Source organism: Polyodon spathula, chromosome 19, assembly GCF_017654505.1.
Source record: "Polyodon spathula isolate WHYD16114869_AA chromosome 19, ASM1765450v1, whole genome shotgun sequence".
Taxonomy (NCBI): Eukaryota; Metazoa; Chordata; class Actinopteri; order Acipenseriformes; family Polyodontidae; genus Polyodon; species Polyodon spathula.
Genome location: NC_054552.1, coordinates 29,512,679 through 29,526,975, shown reverse-complemented (window position 1 = coordinate 29,526,975; position 14,297 = coordinate 29,512,679). Strand labels below are relative to the sequence as shown.

Below are 14,297 nucleotides of genomic sequence, written 5' to 3'. Positions count from 1 at the left end.
ACATTTCCCTTTTATTCATTATAGGCAATATCCTGTTCTCTTTTTTACAATTGCAGTCAGGACAGGAGAGCTTTGATACTTTAGGTTGTCTGGCAATGCTTAGTTGAATATTTAAACAGTCCTTTTTAAATGCTATACTGTATGATTTAATGTCTGATTTGACACACAAGCTATTGTGTACAGTACATATCAGTTTGTACCAAAGTTAGGCAAATTCGAAGAGGCCGTTTGTTTGAAAATGCAGTTTTGATTATCAATTGAACTAACTGAGCAAACTACACCAGATAGGCAGAAAATATTTCAGGTTTTTCAGATGCTGGTTTAGCAGTGTAAGGTCCTAGCTTTACATGGCATATCAGTGCACACTGACTGAATATAAAAATCAAAGAAAAAAAGAAAAAACATACAAGTCTTTCCAAAGGTAATATTGGTAAATTGCCTGTGGAATGCAAGACCCTGTGTGAACTTTAGGTGTCACTTGGGGAAATCATTTGCATAACTCAAAAGAGATTGGCCATCTTTTACTGAGGGAGGAGCCAAGCTCCACAGCAGGCGTGGCTAAGATCTGTTATGTCAGTCAATAAAGCAAACTCTACAGGTAGTATTTCCATACATTTTGTTTTTTCCAAATCAGGAATTGATCATATTTTATGTTTTTAAAAAACAAACAAAAAAAAAAACTCCCACTAACAGATGCCTAATAAAAGCATCTGGCTGTGTAACTGTTGCACATGTGAAGTTACTTTTTCAAATGGCGTTTCTTATGATACTTTTCAGAAAAAGAGGAGTTTGTAGGAAAAAAAAATCCATCTGTATAAAACAGTAAAAGTGTTAAATGCAGATTAAGAAGTAAAAACAGATCTGTCCCAAACACAAACACCTCAGCTTAATATTGAGAAGCACATATACCAGAAACAATGCATTCATAGCTCCAAGTTTGTGAGCCGCACTTGCAGCTTGCACAATGACTTCAGTGAAGTCTGTGATCACTGCGCCATGGCATGTCACCGCAAACCTTTTAAACTCCCATTAACAGTGTGAGAGAGAGACAGAATATGCAAAAAAAAGAATCCCTCAACACGCCATCAATTTCCAGCAATTTATTTTGAGCTGTAAATACAGAACTCACTTTTTCTATTTCAAGGCACTAAACATAATAATCTTTAAACAGAATGCAACACAAAGAAAAAATAAAAACTGATTACGTAATACTTAAGAATGTAACTACAACTCAATGAGAGAGCAACAGCAGGCTCTGTTTCATTCCACTTTTGTCAAGGGCAATGTGCAAGGTCTATGTCTCTATACTACAATGAGTGACTAACACGGTTCCTGACAGCCTGCATAGACACCAACATTATACAAATCAACACACAGCACGTCCCTTTCCAGGTTTTCTAAAGATCTTTTAGTTTTCCCAGACTACATATTCACTGAATCCCATTTGTCCTGCTTGTACAATAGAAGGGGGGGATATGCAGCAGAACAGAGTTATATAATAATATCAGCAGGGAACATTATAATGTAACAAGAGGATCACCCCAGACGAGAATTCACCAGGGTACATAATGCTTAAAACAGGGTCCACTCAAACACCTTTCCCTTTTAGACTGCTTCCTTGAAGATCAGCTTGGCAATGGTAGGAGAGATTGGAGATCTCTTAACTATTTTATCCTTTGCTCTTTACCGTATTGTTTTTTGTTTGAGTCATCACTTCCTGGTGACCCTCATTCTGCTTCCCAGAATCATGCCTGGACAAGTCCTTCTGATACATAGAGTGTAACCATTAAAACTTCCCCCTGAAACACTCTGCCTCTTGTGGGTGTAAGCAATTCCTACGAGTAATAACACATAAAGCACTAGAGGCAGTGTTGCAGCGGTGCATTTGAATGGTTCATAAAAGCAATTTCAAGAACAAAAATATCTCAGTTAAAATAAATCTGATATTATATACTCATAACAAATTGCCCCTTAAGCACACACTGTTTATACAAAACACATCTTTATATTTCTTTTAATAATTATTGTTATTGTATTATTATTATTATTATTATTATTATTATTATAAAATACAAAAAAGGCACCAATTTCCCAGCACTGGATCCCTAATCCTGGGTGTCCCTCCAAAGCAATTGCAATGGAAGCAAGTAAAAGACGATTTTCAGTTTCACCTGTAAACACGCTCAGGTTCTAAGGAAATCCAAGATTACAGACGTACACTGTATGTAGCTAACAGAAAGTTAACTGAAGCAACACTGTCAACTTCAGCCAAATGTCTGTACACCCCCTATACAAACATGCACATATTAAATAAATGAACCATAAAATGTTTCAAATGTGATTGTCTCTTTTACATGATATATAGCTCCTCAAAATATAGTTTTCTTGCTTTAGCCACTTGAATTTATATATATATATATATATATATATCGAATATATATATATATATCTATATATATATATATTATATATATAATATATATATATATATTATAATTTAGGTATCTAAGAAAAAAAAAATACAAGCAGATATAAAATTGCATAGAATGAAAACACATTTCAAGCACAGACAAATAAATGACTAACAGTTTTTTTTTTCCTTTACATAGAGGTTTTTTATTTATTTATTTATTTAACTGTTGTGTGGTGGAATGACTGGGTTGATAAACTAATATACAGTATTGGGGGAAAGTGGATTGATACCCTCCATGAGAGCATGTACACACCTTCTCTCTCATTGAACAGCTGGGGCAGGAAAAACTAACTAAAGAAAAGCCTCAGAAATGCTTTTTGAGATTGTAAAATCAAGTCAGAAGTGGTTCTGGTATAATGTATTGGCAATACCCAACACTGTGTGATGGCAATTTTATCATAGTCTAACATAAGCACAGATTCTTATAGGACGATGAAATAAAAACAAATTAAAAAAAGCTTTCTACTAAAGAAACTAATGTGGACTTTGTCTGTGCTACTCAGACAGGCAGTGAGGGAACAAACTGGAGAACACGCAAATATCTCGGAAAAGCAAATAAAAGGCAAAACGAGAGTTCTGACTGGAGAGGAAACTCCCCGGGGGCGTGGCCACATGGCACGGTGCTCTGGTCTGTATGGACGTGGCGCTTTGTAAAGTGTCTGTGATCTCTGCGCTCGCTCGCTCACTTCCCGTAGAACTTCTTGTTGAGGAGGAAGATGAGCAGGTTGACGTTGACGGTCGCTCGGTCGAACAGCTTCATCACAGCCACGCCCTCATACTGCAGCTGCAGCAGGTCCTGGGGTAGGGCAGAGAAACGCAGGTGAGAGTGTGACACCATTATAAATAGGTTCTGATGAAAGGCGTGTATTGTTAATATAAAAAAGGTATGTTCACATGATCATGTATTAGGAATGTACACAAGGGGTGGCTTACCTGGTAATGCAGCATCAAAGTCTCGATCTGCACTCCCATGAACTTGGCCTTCACCTCAAAGTCACCGACCTCCTCTGCTGGTGAGATCTCAAAGATTACATTCTTAAACCTGTGGAGGAGAGAGAGCAGTCAGAGAGAGAGAGAGAGAGAGAGAGAGAGAGAGAGAGAGAGAGAGAGAGAGAGAGAGAGACACAGAGGGAGATGGAGAGAGAATTGCAGTCGGAGAGAGAGAGAGAGAGAGTGAGAGAGAGACACACAGAGGGAGATGGAGAGAGAGTTGCAGTCGGAGAGAGAGAGAGAGAGAGAGAGAGCAAGAGACACATACAGAGGGAGATGGAGAGAGAGTTGCGGTCAGAGAGAGACACACAGAACACAGGGTGAATGGGACAGAGAAGTAGAGTTAAGAAAAGAGGAGGTGAGAGAGTGAGAAAGAGCAATAGATAGTGGGAGATGGGGAGAGGTGTGGAGGGAGGAAGCAGATATATATATATATATATATAACAGGGTTCAGGGAGAGATGGGGAGAGGTGATAGTGAGTAGAAGAGTCTCACTGGCTGGTCTGCAGGTCCTCGATCTCCATTAGAACCCCCTTCTCGTGGAGCCGTGCCGCTGTGTATTTCTGAGACACCTGCTTGCTCTTCTTCACCTGCCCTGGCTTCTTAGACACCCTAAGGGGAGACCACATGTACTGAGTTCCACACAGAGAACATACAGCACCCAGTCAGAAACAAAACGACCCCCTGAACACATAGTGATACTGCTGAGAAATCCCATTGACCTTCTGCGAGTAAAACATGTTGAAAACACAACCGGAGTCCTAGACGACAAACAAAAACAACATCCACCCTGTTGGGAATATTGCTTCACACAGCAGAAATAGGTCTGCTGCTCCCTGAGTCTCTGCGCAGCAACACACTGAATTCCTCAGGAGATATGAATTGATCCTCTAAACAAACATCAGTTTCTCAAGATGGACTAGAGCTGTAGCTCACTACGAGAATAATTTTGCTTCTGTGAATGTTGGCTACTCGTATAAAAGTTTACCTCCTTGTATTTGTTGCACTTTGCCCATGTTTTTCCCATGATTCTACTAAGCATGTACCATTATTTTACTCTGGTTAGCCTTTTTTTTTTTAAACATGCTATTCTTTACAATGCAGATCTGTCCTTTATTATACCTTGTTATGCTTTTACGATGGTGAACTTTTATAAGAGTATTCACATGGTTATTTATTTTCTGGGGGTAGTTACAAGTCCCTTGCCCTCACAGGAGGATTGTTATTTGCCCCAGGGTACTCACTTGCCCTTGCTGGCCAGGTTGTCCATGCAGGTCTTGATGTACTGGTTGTAATAGTCGATCTGCACTGCGTAGAAGCTGGACTTGGAGTTTAGCGCGCCATTAGTCTGCTGCAGCTTCACAAGCTCTGCCTTCCTGCGCTGCCTGTACCGACGCTGGTTGCGGATATCCTGGGGGTTATTGATTGATGGAGGCACAAGTTACACCTACATACAGTCCAATCAGTCTATTTCAAATGTACAGGATCTTATATTTACTGTACATTACAGCAACAAGGCTGCCAGCAATGATCCCAGGTACAAATACAGAAACATACTGAAAATATGATAAATAGTTGAAACTACAAGAATAATGATACTCAGTGAGAAACATCGCATGGAAATGCAAAAGATTAAGCTTGGAAAGGTGTGTAATTGAACTGTACTTGATCAATTATGTGGTACAATCACAACTATAATTAAGCAGGTGTACCAAGGTTCAACTACAGTGACACAGTAAGTGCAATGGATTACAAATGACACAGTTCCAATTGTCTGTCTGTTACCTTGGCGATGTCATTGATGAGGTCCTGGTAGCGGTTCTCAGGGTTCACCTTGCCCAGCTCCCCCAGGCGCTGCAAGTTGGCATGGATCTTGTCCTTCTTGCCCTGCAGCGTCAGACTGTCGTCCTTCGCGGTTTTCTTCTGCTTCATCTTCTCTGGCGTCTTGGCGTCCCGGATAGCTCGCCGCTGCATGGCTCGCTGGTACTCCGCTTCCTGAGAGAAAACACGCACCAGCGGGGAGGGAGGGTCAGACCTTCTGCACTGTATCAATCCTGCAGCGGCACACAGAGAGAAAGCCGAGCGCATCTGACTGCCCACCCCAACTATAACGCGTGCACCAAGAAAAAAGTAGACTGCTGGGGTTTCTTGAAAATAAATACTACTTGATAAGTATAATAAGAAGTTCAATATCTTCTTGGACTTTACAACTTTGCAAAATGACATTCTGATTGGTGATGGTCCACTTGGGCCCACATTATCGAGTCCTACACTGAGAACATACAGCGCTACCCATTCAGTACGCAGGAGCGAAGGATTGTACAGGGTGGAGCTGCCTGGTTAAGGCTGGTGATGTAATCACACTCACCTGCTCACTGCTGGCGGGGGTCTCCAGGATCTCCGTCAGGGTCTCTCCGGGTTGGAAACGGATCACATCTACAATCAGCCGCTTGGCACTGCACAGATAACACAGGAGGGGAGGGAGGGAGTGACTCAGGAGGGTTTCCATACTCACTGACCACAGGTACGTACTGACTGGACCGAGGAGTAACCCAGCTTCCTGGATAACAGTAACCATCACCTACTTGAGCATGAGTGTCCTGGCGTCCATCTCTTCATTCTCGCTGCCCGGCACGTCGAACTTGTTGGTCAATGTGAGAGACACCTCCGTCTTTGTCAGCATGTCCCAGTTGGGGTCCCCGGGGGCCAGCGTGCCTTCCCCTGCAGCAGGAATGGAGACATACAGAACTCAGATGCAAAATACACATGAAATCGGTATGAATTGAGCCAGTGAGAGGTGGCTAAGGACCTCCTCTAGCAACTCTATTCAGCGATGAGAGACTATGGCGGCCACTCTACTCACCAACCATAGACTCTATGGTGGGGACCTCGCCCAGGTCTTCCAGGAGCTCGTGAATGGGGTCGTTGTGTTCAGAGGCGATGGCGTCCTGGTGATTCAGCAGGAGCTGGGGAGAGACACACAGGCACAGGGATGATACGAGAACAGCTCATTATATAACAACCACTCAATCAATCCTTTATTTTACCAGGTAAGTCAACTGAGGCCAGATTCTCATTTACAATGGCAACCTGGCCCAGGGTGGCCTGCCAGGGGTTAATTTAGTCAGATTGATCTGTATTACAGATTAACATGGGGTTTGAGTCCTCTTAGACATTTCCCATTCAAAGCCAGCTTGAAATGTGAGATGATGAGAATTGAAGATGGTATGGTTATCGAGAGGTGTGGGAGATGGAACACAGCCACACCCACGCAGTTCAATATGCTGGCGCTTCAATGGTATAAGTTTCATCACCCGCACCCTGAACCGTGGGCTACGCAGCGGTCTGTTTGTTACTCACCGTGTGGGTGTTGATGATCTCTGCGATAGTGATGTAGATGACGGGCTTGGTGAGGGTGACCAGGTCTGAGTACTCGTCCACGTTGAACTTGTCCTCCAGTGGGGGGACGTCACAGGCAGCCAGCAGGAACCGTCTGCGTCAGCATAGAGACACAGACAGCATTTTGTTACTTAAATGGTTTGTCAATACTGCTATAGTACTGCTAATGAGGAACTTTCTGTGATAACCGGGGGAACCTTTCAAGCAATACGTACAGTCGGTCTTGTGGAACTGTTCTGATGGAGAAGCTAAATGTGCACAGAAGAGAATCTATAGGATTATTCAAAAGCCTGGCATAATACTGCTCTGTGCCTCTCACTTGTGACTAACAAAGAACGCATTACGAGAAAGATCTTATCTGTGATTTCCTGGACAATTTGTACATGTTATAGACTTAAAAACAGTACTTTTTGAAAGGTATGTATTTAACCCTGAAAATAGTAACCAGCTAAAATCTTGGAAAAAATGTTTGTATACCTGACTTAGTTCTTTTTAGGTACTGCCTAGGGTTGCTGATAAATTAGGATCATCAATTGCCTTGAAAGAAAATCTAAAACATTTTGGGTCTTGAATTTTCTTGAGACAAATCTATAATTGCTACATGTGGTATGTATCCATAGACAGAGGCAGGCGGGCAGGCAGGGGGAGAGGGGTGTGCTGTACCTGAATTTCTGGTAGGAGTTGCTGAGGTACTCGTTGATATTTGCTAGGTGTGAATTGTCTCCGATGAACATCTTGTTGGAGGCAGCGTGCTGCAGCATCTTGGCAATGGAGCCCAGGTTGCGCCGCTGGTCAGTGGTCAGCTGACCTCCCGCGGACAGGTCGATGATGTCAAAGGCGTCAGGCGCCACGATGGCTGGGTTCATGTAGCGGTAATACAGCAGGTTACCAATAATCTGGAACAGACAGGGCAGGTTGATCGAAAAACATAAAGCAAGGTTCCAAGAATCAAGAAAGAAGATAATATCTAAAACATACGAACAAGCGTTTCTTATCACTGCAGGGTGTGAGGGGTGAGGCATCACTGATCATAGCCGTGTGAACTGTATCAAGATCTGCAACTTCCTGCTACAAACCAGGAAACTCTACACACCAAAACCATGGGTTAAGAGTACAGAAAACAAACAGCTTTTGAGCAGTATAATGCAGAACTGCTTCTTACTCAAGCAAACTCATTTTGAAATGGTTCTCATGATTCATGTTATAAAGCATTAGTGTATGTTTTTGAGCACATGTGGCATCAAGAATTTCAGAGCATTTAAATTCCTAAATTTTATTTACTTATTATTTTACTGAAGTTGACAATTAGTGTCTAAATTCCCCCAATTTTTAAAAAATCCTGGCAGGCCAATCTTCCAATACTTAAGACAACATATTTTATTATTATTATTATTAATTTCTTAGCAGACGCCCTTACCCAGGGTGACTTACAGTTGTATACAAAAAATACAGTACAATTAAGAGCAAGATACAAGAGCAAAAGAGACATATCTAAACCAGGACACTCACACACACACACACACACACACACACACACACACACACACACACACCTGTGTGAAAGCTGAAGAGTTTGGAAGCAATGAGAATAGATTTAAAACCTGTCGCTCACCTTCTCTGACCTGGGAGTCTGGAGAGCACGTTCCAACAGCAGAGCAAAGCTGGAGTGTAGGAGACAGAGAGAGAGAGAGAGAGAGAGAGAGCGAGAGAGAGAGAGAGAGAGAGAGAGAGAGAGAGAGAGAGAGACAGAGACAGAGACAGAGGAGAAACAGCTTTGAATTAAAAACAAGAAGACTTACAGCAAGAAAACTGAAGGACTGCGAGAGAAGCGGAGACCGGCTGGGGACAGGATATCTACCACCCACCATCTACAATAAAAACAGCTGCAGTCGACACTGAGACCTGGCCTGTGCCTGTCCTCAAATAACAAAAACATGCCCGGTCTCTGAGAGCTAATGGAGAGCAGAGGAGGAGAAGGAGGAGGAGGAGGAAGTGAAATTAGTGCTCAAGAAAGATCAGGTACAAACAGAAGCTGCTATTCAGGCATTGTGGAGGGTGGCTGCTAGGCAAACCTCCTCATTACCAGAGCATTACCAGTTAATCTCCTTTAACCCTTTCATGCATGAAATATTGAAAAGCAATAATAGAAATATTTTCAATTTGATCATATGAGGTCGCCATGCATGAAAGGGTTAATCAGCATGCCCCACACAGTAAGACTGATGTGGCTCCATGCTGTGCGAGTTGAGACCCTTCTCCCAGTGGTTTGGGAGGGAGGCAGGCAATACCTTTAAGAGCTCGTCCTCGGTGGCGTCAGGGAACTTCTCATGCAGCGTGTCTTTCAGCACCTTTGCAATGAAGCGCATCCCGTACCTGAAACACAGCGGCGGGAGAGCCGCGCGTTAACAGAGCCAACACTCGGAGGGTTTGGTGAGCTCCTCTTCCCCTCCCGAGCCCCCGTACTCACGGGATCTTGTCCACGGACACAGTGATGGCTGACAGGAACTTGTCCGTCACGGTGCGCATGTGCTTGATGGAGGCGTCGAGACGGGTCCGGACCTCCTCGTGACTCAGCGCCTGCTCTGGTGTCACGTCGTAGGGAAGCTTACTGACAAACGCACAAGGGAACCCGTTACAGCACGTTGCAACTGATACAAACACACAGCTAAAACCTGGGAGAAACACAACACTGCTGAAGGGACCAGCTGAAACGTTCGTACACTTGACATTTTCAGTGTTTACTACAGTCTTTAATGAACTTCTATTTTTTGAAAGAGTTAAAAACACTAGAACCAAACAATTAAGGTATATTTCCCAAGTCTTCTTCAGCACTCGCTTTGTTTCTCATTAACATGAGCCCATTAAAGACTGGAGTAAACTCTTTGAAAATACAGCATTTCATTTCTTAGAAGTTCTATCTTTTAATCTCAGGTACTTCCTAAGCTTGAGTTGCTGATAAATCAGGATCATAAACTGCCTTGGAAGGGAATGGAAAATATTTAGGAGCTTGAATTTTCTTGAGGTAAATTGGTTTGGTTTGGTTTTTTGAACAGAATATAAAAAAGGTTGTTGATAAGTGTTACTTATGTTTGCATGAAAGACGAAATATTCATTCTCAGTTCTTGTGTATTATATTTTCCTGTTTCCTTTAGCAGCTAGCTAATATCCCTCCAATTCTGATTTACAGTAAGCACCAAACACTGGAATAGAATCTAACAGGCGTGTTTCTTTATCCAAACAACAATCTTTACTGCCTTGAGAAACTTGTGAGCTCGTTGAATAAAATGTGGTTTTACTGTCAAATTGCATTGATAATATTTTATAGTTTTATCATGGACTGCTGTCCTCCTTGCCAAGTCTTGCTCAACGGGATCTCCTACCTTGCCTCGCCAGTCTGAGACTCCATCTGGTTGACCCAGCTCTTGTAAATGTCCACGGGATCGGTCTTGATGCTCAGTGCCTTGTCATCCATGGTCTCCTTGACGACAGGCGCCAGGATCTGCCTCAGTGCATTCTGGCCCCGGGCCCCACGGTTAAAGCTCACCACCATTTTGATAACGGTGGGGTTCCCTGTCACAATCTCCTGGATCTGGTCTACCTTTGACCTGACAAAATAAGTTTGAGTCAGGTTCATATACATTTCTAAATGGGTTTAGTTCACAAAATATATACCCTCGTGCTAAGTATCCAATGGTTTCTTTCTAAACACCATGTTAGTGTGCCATGTTACAATGCTTCAAATAAACTTAATTTAGAGCTTTCACAGCACGTGGACCCAGCGGCATTTTCTTAAACAATAACCATCTATAAATTCACCTTTTCATTGTATACTGAACTTCTAATAACACCCATAAATAGGTAATGCATTTATCTAGTATCTATAAGCATTTCCACAGAGTGTCTTTATCCAGCTTCGTTTGTATACGAGCCATGTGGCTTAGCTGGCCTATTATGTGAGTCCTGGTTACACCACTGGGTAAAAGCTTTGTGATTACAGTGCTGTGTGACAGGGCAGCCCAGGTCGCAGTGTCTCCGGGGCTCTTACTTGATCTCCTCCTGCAGTGCGGTCTTGAAGAGCTTCAGCAGCAGGTACTCCTCACGCTGGTTGGAGGCGTAGTTGTACAGCGTGAAGATCACAGAGTCCATGAACTTGGTGGACTTATTCTGGGGCATCTGGAAGATCAGCTTGGCCAGGTAGGTGGGGTTCGTCTGCAGGGAGCGGAGGGTTGGAGGAGAACTAAACTAAAACTGCAAATACAGCGCTCCTGATCCTTTATAGTCCAGGTTCCTGTTCTAACCAGGACCAGCACATCTCCAGATATGTGTACAAATGTACCATATCCTTATTGCAAGCCATAATGTGAGGTATCATGGACCGGTTTGGCATAGACATTTTTTAAAGCTGCACTGTTTTGCAGTGCACATATCCCAAGGCTGAAACTGATCAGAGGTGTACTGTATTAAGAGACAGTGCAGTGTTACCTGTAACAGGTAGAAGAGGAACTGGTAGGCCTCAAGTTTCTCTCGCTTCGCCTTGCTCAGCGCCTTCAGCCCACCCTGCTTGTTCATCATCATCATGTCGGAGAGCTGCCCCTTGTTCTTCTTGGTCAGCTTCTTACTGTGAGACACCACCTCCTGCACAGACAGAGACACACACAGCGGTCAGGGCTGCGCTACTGCCTATCGCCACAAGAGGGGGAGTCAGAGAGACAACAGGAGTGTTCAGCAGTGTCATCTATCTCAACGCTGCAGTACTTTCTCCCTAAGAACAAGGAAACATAGTAAACAAAGCACTGTATGGAATGGCATCCAGTCTCTGGTTGGACTGGTTTACCTGCAAGGTGATCTTGTTCTTGACCAGCAGGCCAATCTTGATGTCCATGAGGTTGAGGTCATTCTCTAGCTGCTGATTGGAGCGGATCTGGGTCACGACCTCTTCGCGCAGGCGCATGAGCTCCAGCTCCTCCTGGAAGTCCTGGTCACTCTGGTCAAGCAGGTGGACGAACTTCCGCACCACTGCCATGGGGGGATCCTGAGCATTTACTGAGGGGGAGCGGGCATGAGAAGAAGGATTTACAACAAAGCAGCGCTTCCAACATCGACAGATCTGAATGCATAGCGTGTACTCCTGGTGGTGAAGCCAAAAGCAGTTTAGAGGAGAATATAAATAAGACAGAGAGAGGAGAGAAAGATTACGAGGGAGGGAGAGAAACAAAGACACTCACTCAGTGTCTTGTAGTCATCTCTGGCCTTGTTGGCCCGGATAAACGCCTGGATTTTTACTATATCATCAATCTGCAAGAGAGAACACACAGCAAAGGGAGTTTGTTTTAAATATGCTTTACCACACCCATCTGTATTTTACCATCCTTGTCCAACCTTCTTTCCACTATGATTTATTACACTTTTAAACCATTTATTACACTTTTACCACACATCAAGATGTCAAATTCCTTTTGGGAGAAAGCCACTTAAAAGCAGAGGTTCTGCCCAGTTCATATAGTCCCTGTAATGGAATTTTTTTTTGCAGATCTGCAATGATGTGCTGTGCTTATCAGTTTTGTAGTTCAGACTCACGTGGTCACGGAAGTACTTGAGCCGGTCCTGGTATCTCTTCCTTGCCTGGTGCATCCTCACCTTGGACTGGATCTGAGGAGAGAGACACACACACACACACACAGTGAGCACAGCCCTGACTCAGCAGAAGCACATACAGCGCACACCAGCTGCGTTAAGCATAATCACTGCTGAGAAACACGTCATTTTCTGTATGAATCCTAACCACACTGTGTGAAATCAAATCTGGCATAGATATGCAGTGAAATTTCATACGCGCACTCAGCTCACAGCATCAATGTAGTGTGAATACAGTCAACCAAACTAGTGACACCTTAGAACCGCATGCCCTTTTGGTATTGATTGAGAAATTGGAAACTGCTAACATCCATCTCTGGAATGAAACACACAAAAGATAACCCCCCCCCCCCCCCCCCCCCCCCCCCCCCCCCCCCCCCCACCTCCTGTGCGACAGTTACCTTAGTAACTTCCTCAGTGTGGTCTTTCAGGTATTGCTTCCTGTTCAGGTAATTCTTCCTCTGCTTGTAGCCTCTCCAGTGAGACTGCAGGGGGCGACAGAGACACATCAGAGCATGAGCTGGGGTGTGTTTCGTATATTTACAGATGACAGAGGAATGTGCTACACCTGTACAGGGGATAGTTAAGCAGGGGATATGTACTGTGGACCTTGCTTCTTCAGGTAGTGGAGGAAAAGATTAGCATTATAAAATAAAGTGATACTTCAGTGGTGTTTGTACTTATATGAACTTCATAGCTAACCCTATAAAGGCAGTTTTCCTGTACCCAGGTGACAGTGTCCTGTGCAGTAGTTTTCCTGTACCCAGGAGACAATGTCCTGTGCAGTAGTTTACCTGTGCCCAGGTGACAGTACCCCTGTGCAGTATTTTACCTGTACCCAGGTGACAGTATCCCTGTGCAGTATTTTACCTGTACCCCAGGTGACAGTATCCCTGTGCAGTATTTTACCTGTACCCAGGTGACAGTATCCCTGTGCAGTATTTTACCTGTACCCAGGTGACAGTATCCCTGTGCAGTATTTTACCTGTACCCAGGTGACAGTATTCCTGTGCAGTTTACCTGTACCCAGGTGACAGTTTCCCTGTGCAGTAGTTTACCTGGATGCTGGTGATGGCCGGGCCCTGCCTCTTCAGGTAGTTGAGGCGCTCTGTCTGCCCGTTCCTCACCAGGTATCCTCGGCAGCGTGCCTGCAGCTCAGTGATCAGGTTCTCATTGGCCAGCCACAGCTGCTCCCGGTTGTAGGCGGACGTCACTCCAGAGATGGTTGTCTAGTGGAGGTGAGCGGGGGTGAGGTGAGCTCAATGAAGCCTCAGCAGTGTGAAGGTAAAGCTGAATTGAAACATTTCAAACAGCCCCTCTCTGCGCAGTCTTACCTGGATGTCCTCCCGGCTCAGCTGCGTGTTGTTCTCGATGAAGTTGGCCGGCTCCTCCCAGCTCCCCTCCCTGGTCCGGATGTTGAAGTAGTAATCGTATCCTCCCTTCACCCAGTGCTTCACCCAATCACTGCCATTGTCACCTGGGGGGAGATTTCTATTACTTATTATTACAGGCTTCATACTCGTCAGCAGCATGTTACCAAAGCACAAATAAACTAGTCAGTTTGTAGCTATTTGCTTTTACATTGTTTTTTGGTAGTCTAACCCTTGAAGTCCTTAAAACAATCAATAACAAAGCAATAGGAATGAAAGGGTTTATTCCTAGAAGATTTATTAAAAATCTCTTTAGCCTAACAGACAGGCACGTGTTCAAAAATCAAAGTAGGGTGTGCATGTGCGTGCATGTAGGTGTGTGTGTGTGAATGGGTGCGGGCTCATTTATTATGCTTATGGGTCTAAAACCT

At 43.9% G+C, this 14,297-nt stretch overlaps 1 protein-coding gene and 1 long non-coding RNA gene across 2 annotated transcripts in view; both read right to left on the bottom strand.

Moving 5' to 3' along the window:
- Nucleotides 1-2,581: 2,581 nt before the first annotated feature.
- The window catches only part of iqgap1 (IQ motif containing GTPase activating protein 1), a 39,576-nt gene continuing 27,860 nt past the window's right edge, over nt 2,582-14,297 (bottom strand). The window contains exons 18-38 of the mRNA XM_041218280.1: nt 13,831-13,973; nt 13,555-13,725; nt 12,898-12,981; nt 12,440-12,511; nt 12,088-12,157; nt 11,697-11,905; nt 11,345-11,497; nt 10,908-11,071; nt 10,243-10,467; nt 9,330-9,470; nt 9,151-9,235; nt 7,526-7,758; nt 6,824-6,956; nt 6,327-6,429; nt 6,049-6,184; nt 5,832-5,919; nt 5,249-5,458; nt 4,708-4,874; nt 3,959-4,075; nt 3,407-3,515; nt 2,582-3,269 (exon numbers count right to left, since the gene is read on the bottom strand). Coding sequence (XP_041074214.1) covers nt 3,156-3,269; nt 3,407-3,515; nt 3,959-4,075; nt 4,708-4,874; nt 5,249-5,458; nt 5,832-5,919; nt 6,049-6,184; nt 6,327-6,429; nt 6,824-6,956; nt 7,526-7,758; nt 9,151-9,235; nt 9,330-9,470; nt 10,243-10,467; nt 10,908-11,071; nt 11,345-11,497; nt 11,697-11,905; nt 12,088-12,157; nt 12,440-12,511; nt 12,898-12,981; nt 13,555-13,725; nt 13,831-13,973 — 2,927 coding nt within the window. The 3' untranslated portion in view covers nt 2,582-3,155. The remainder of the gene's footprint in view (nt 3,270-3,406; nt 3,516-3,958; nt 4,076-4,707; nt 4,875-5,248; nt 5,459-5,831; nt 5,920-6,048; nt 6,185-6,326; nt 6,430-6,823; nt 6,957-7,525; nt 7,759-9,150; nt 9,236-9,329; nt 9,471-10,242; nt 10,468-10,907; nt 11,072-11,344; nt 11,498-11,696; nt 11,906-12,087; nt 12,158-12,439; nt 12,512-12,897; nt 12,982-13,554; nt 13,726-13,830; nt 13,974-14,297) is intronic.
- Nucleotides 7,920-8,702, bottom strand: LOC121294509. Its single transcript, XR_005946803.1, has 3 exons — nt 8,662-8,702; nt 8,475-8,523; nt 7,920-7,947 (listed from the first exon to the last, which is right to left on the bottom strand). It is a non-coding gene; the product is annotated as an uncharacterized LOC121294509 (long non-coding RNA).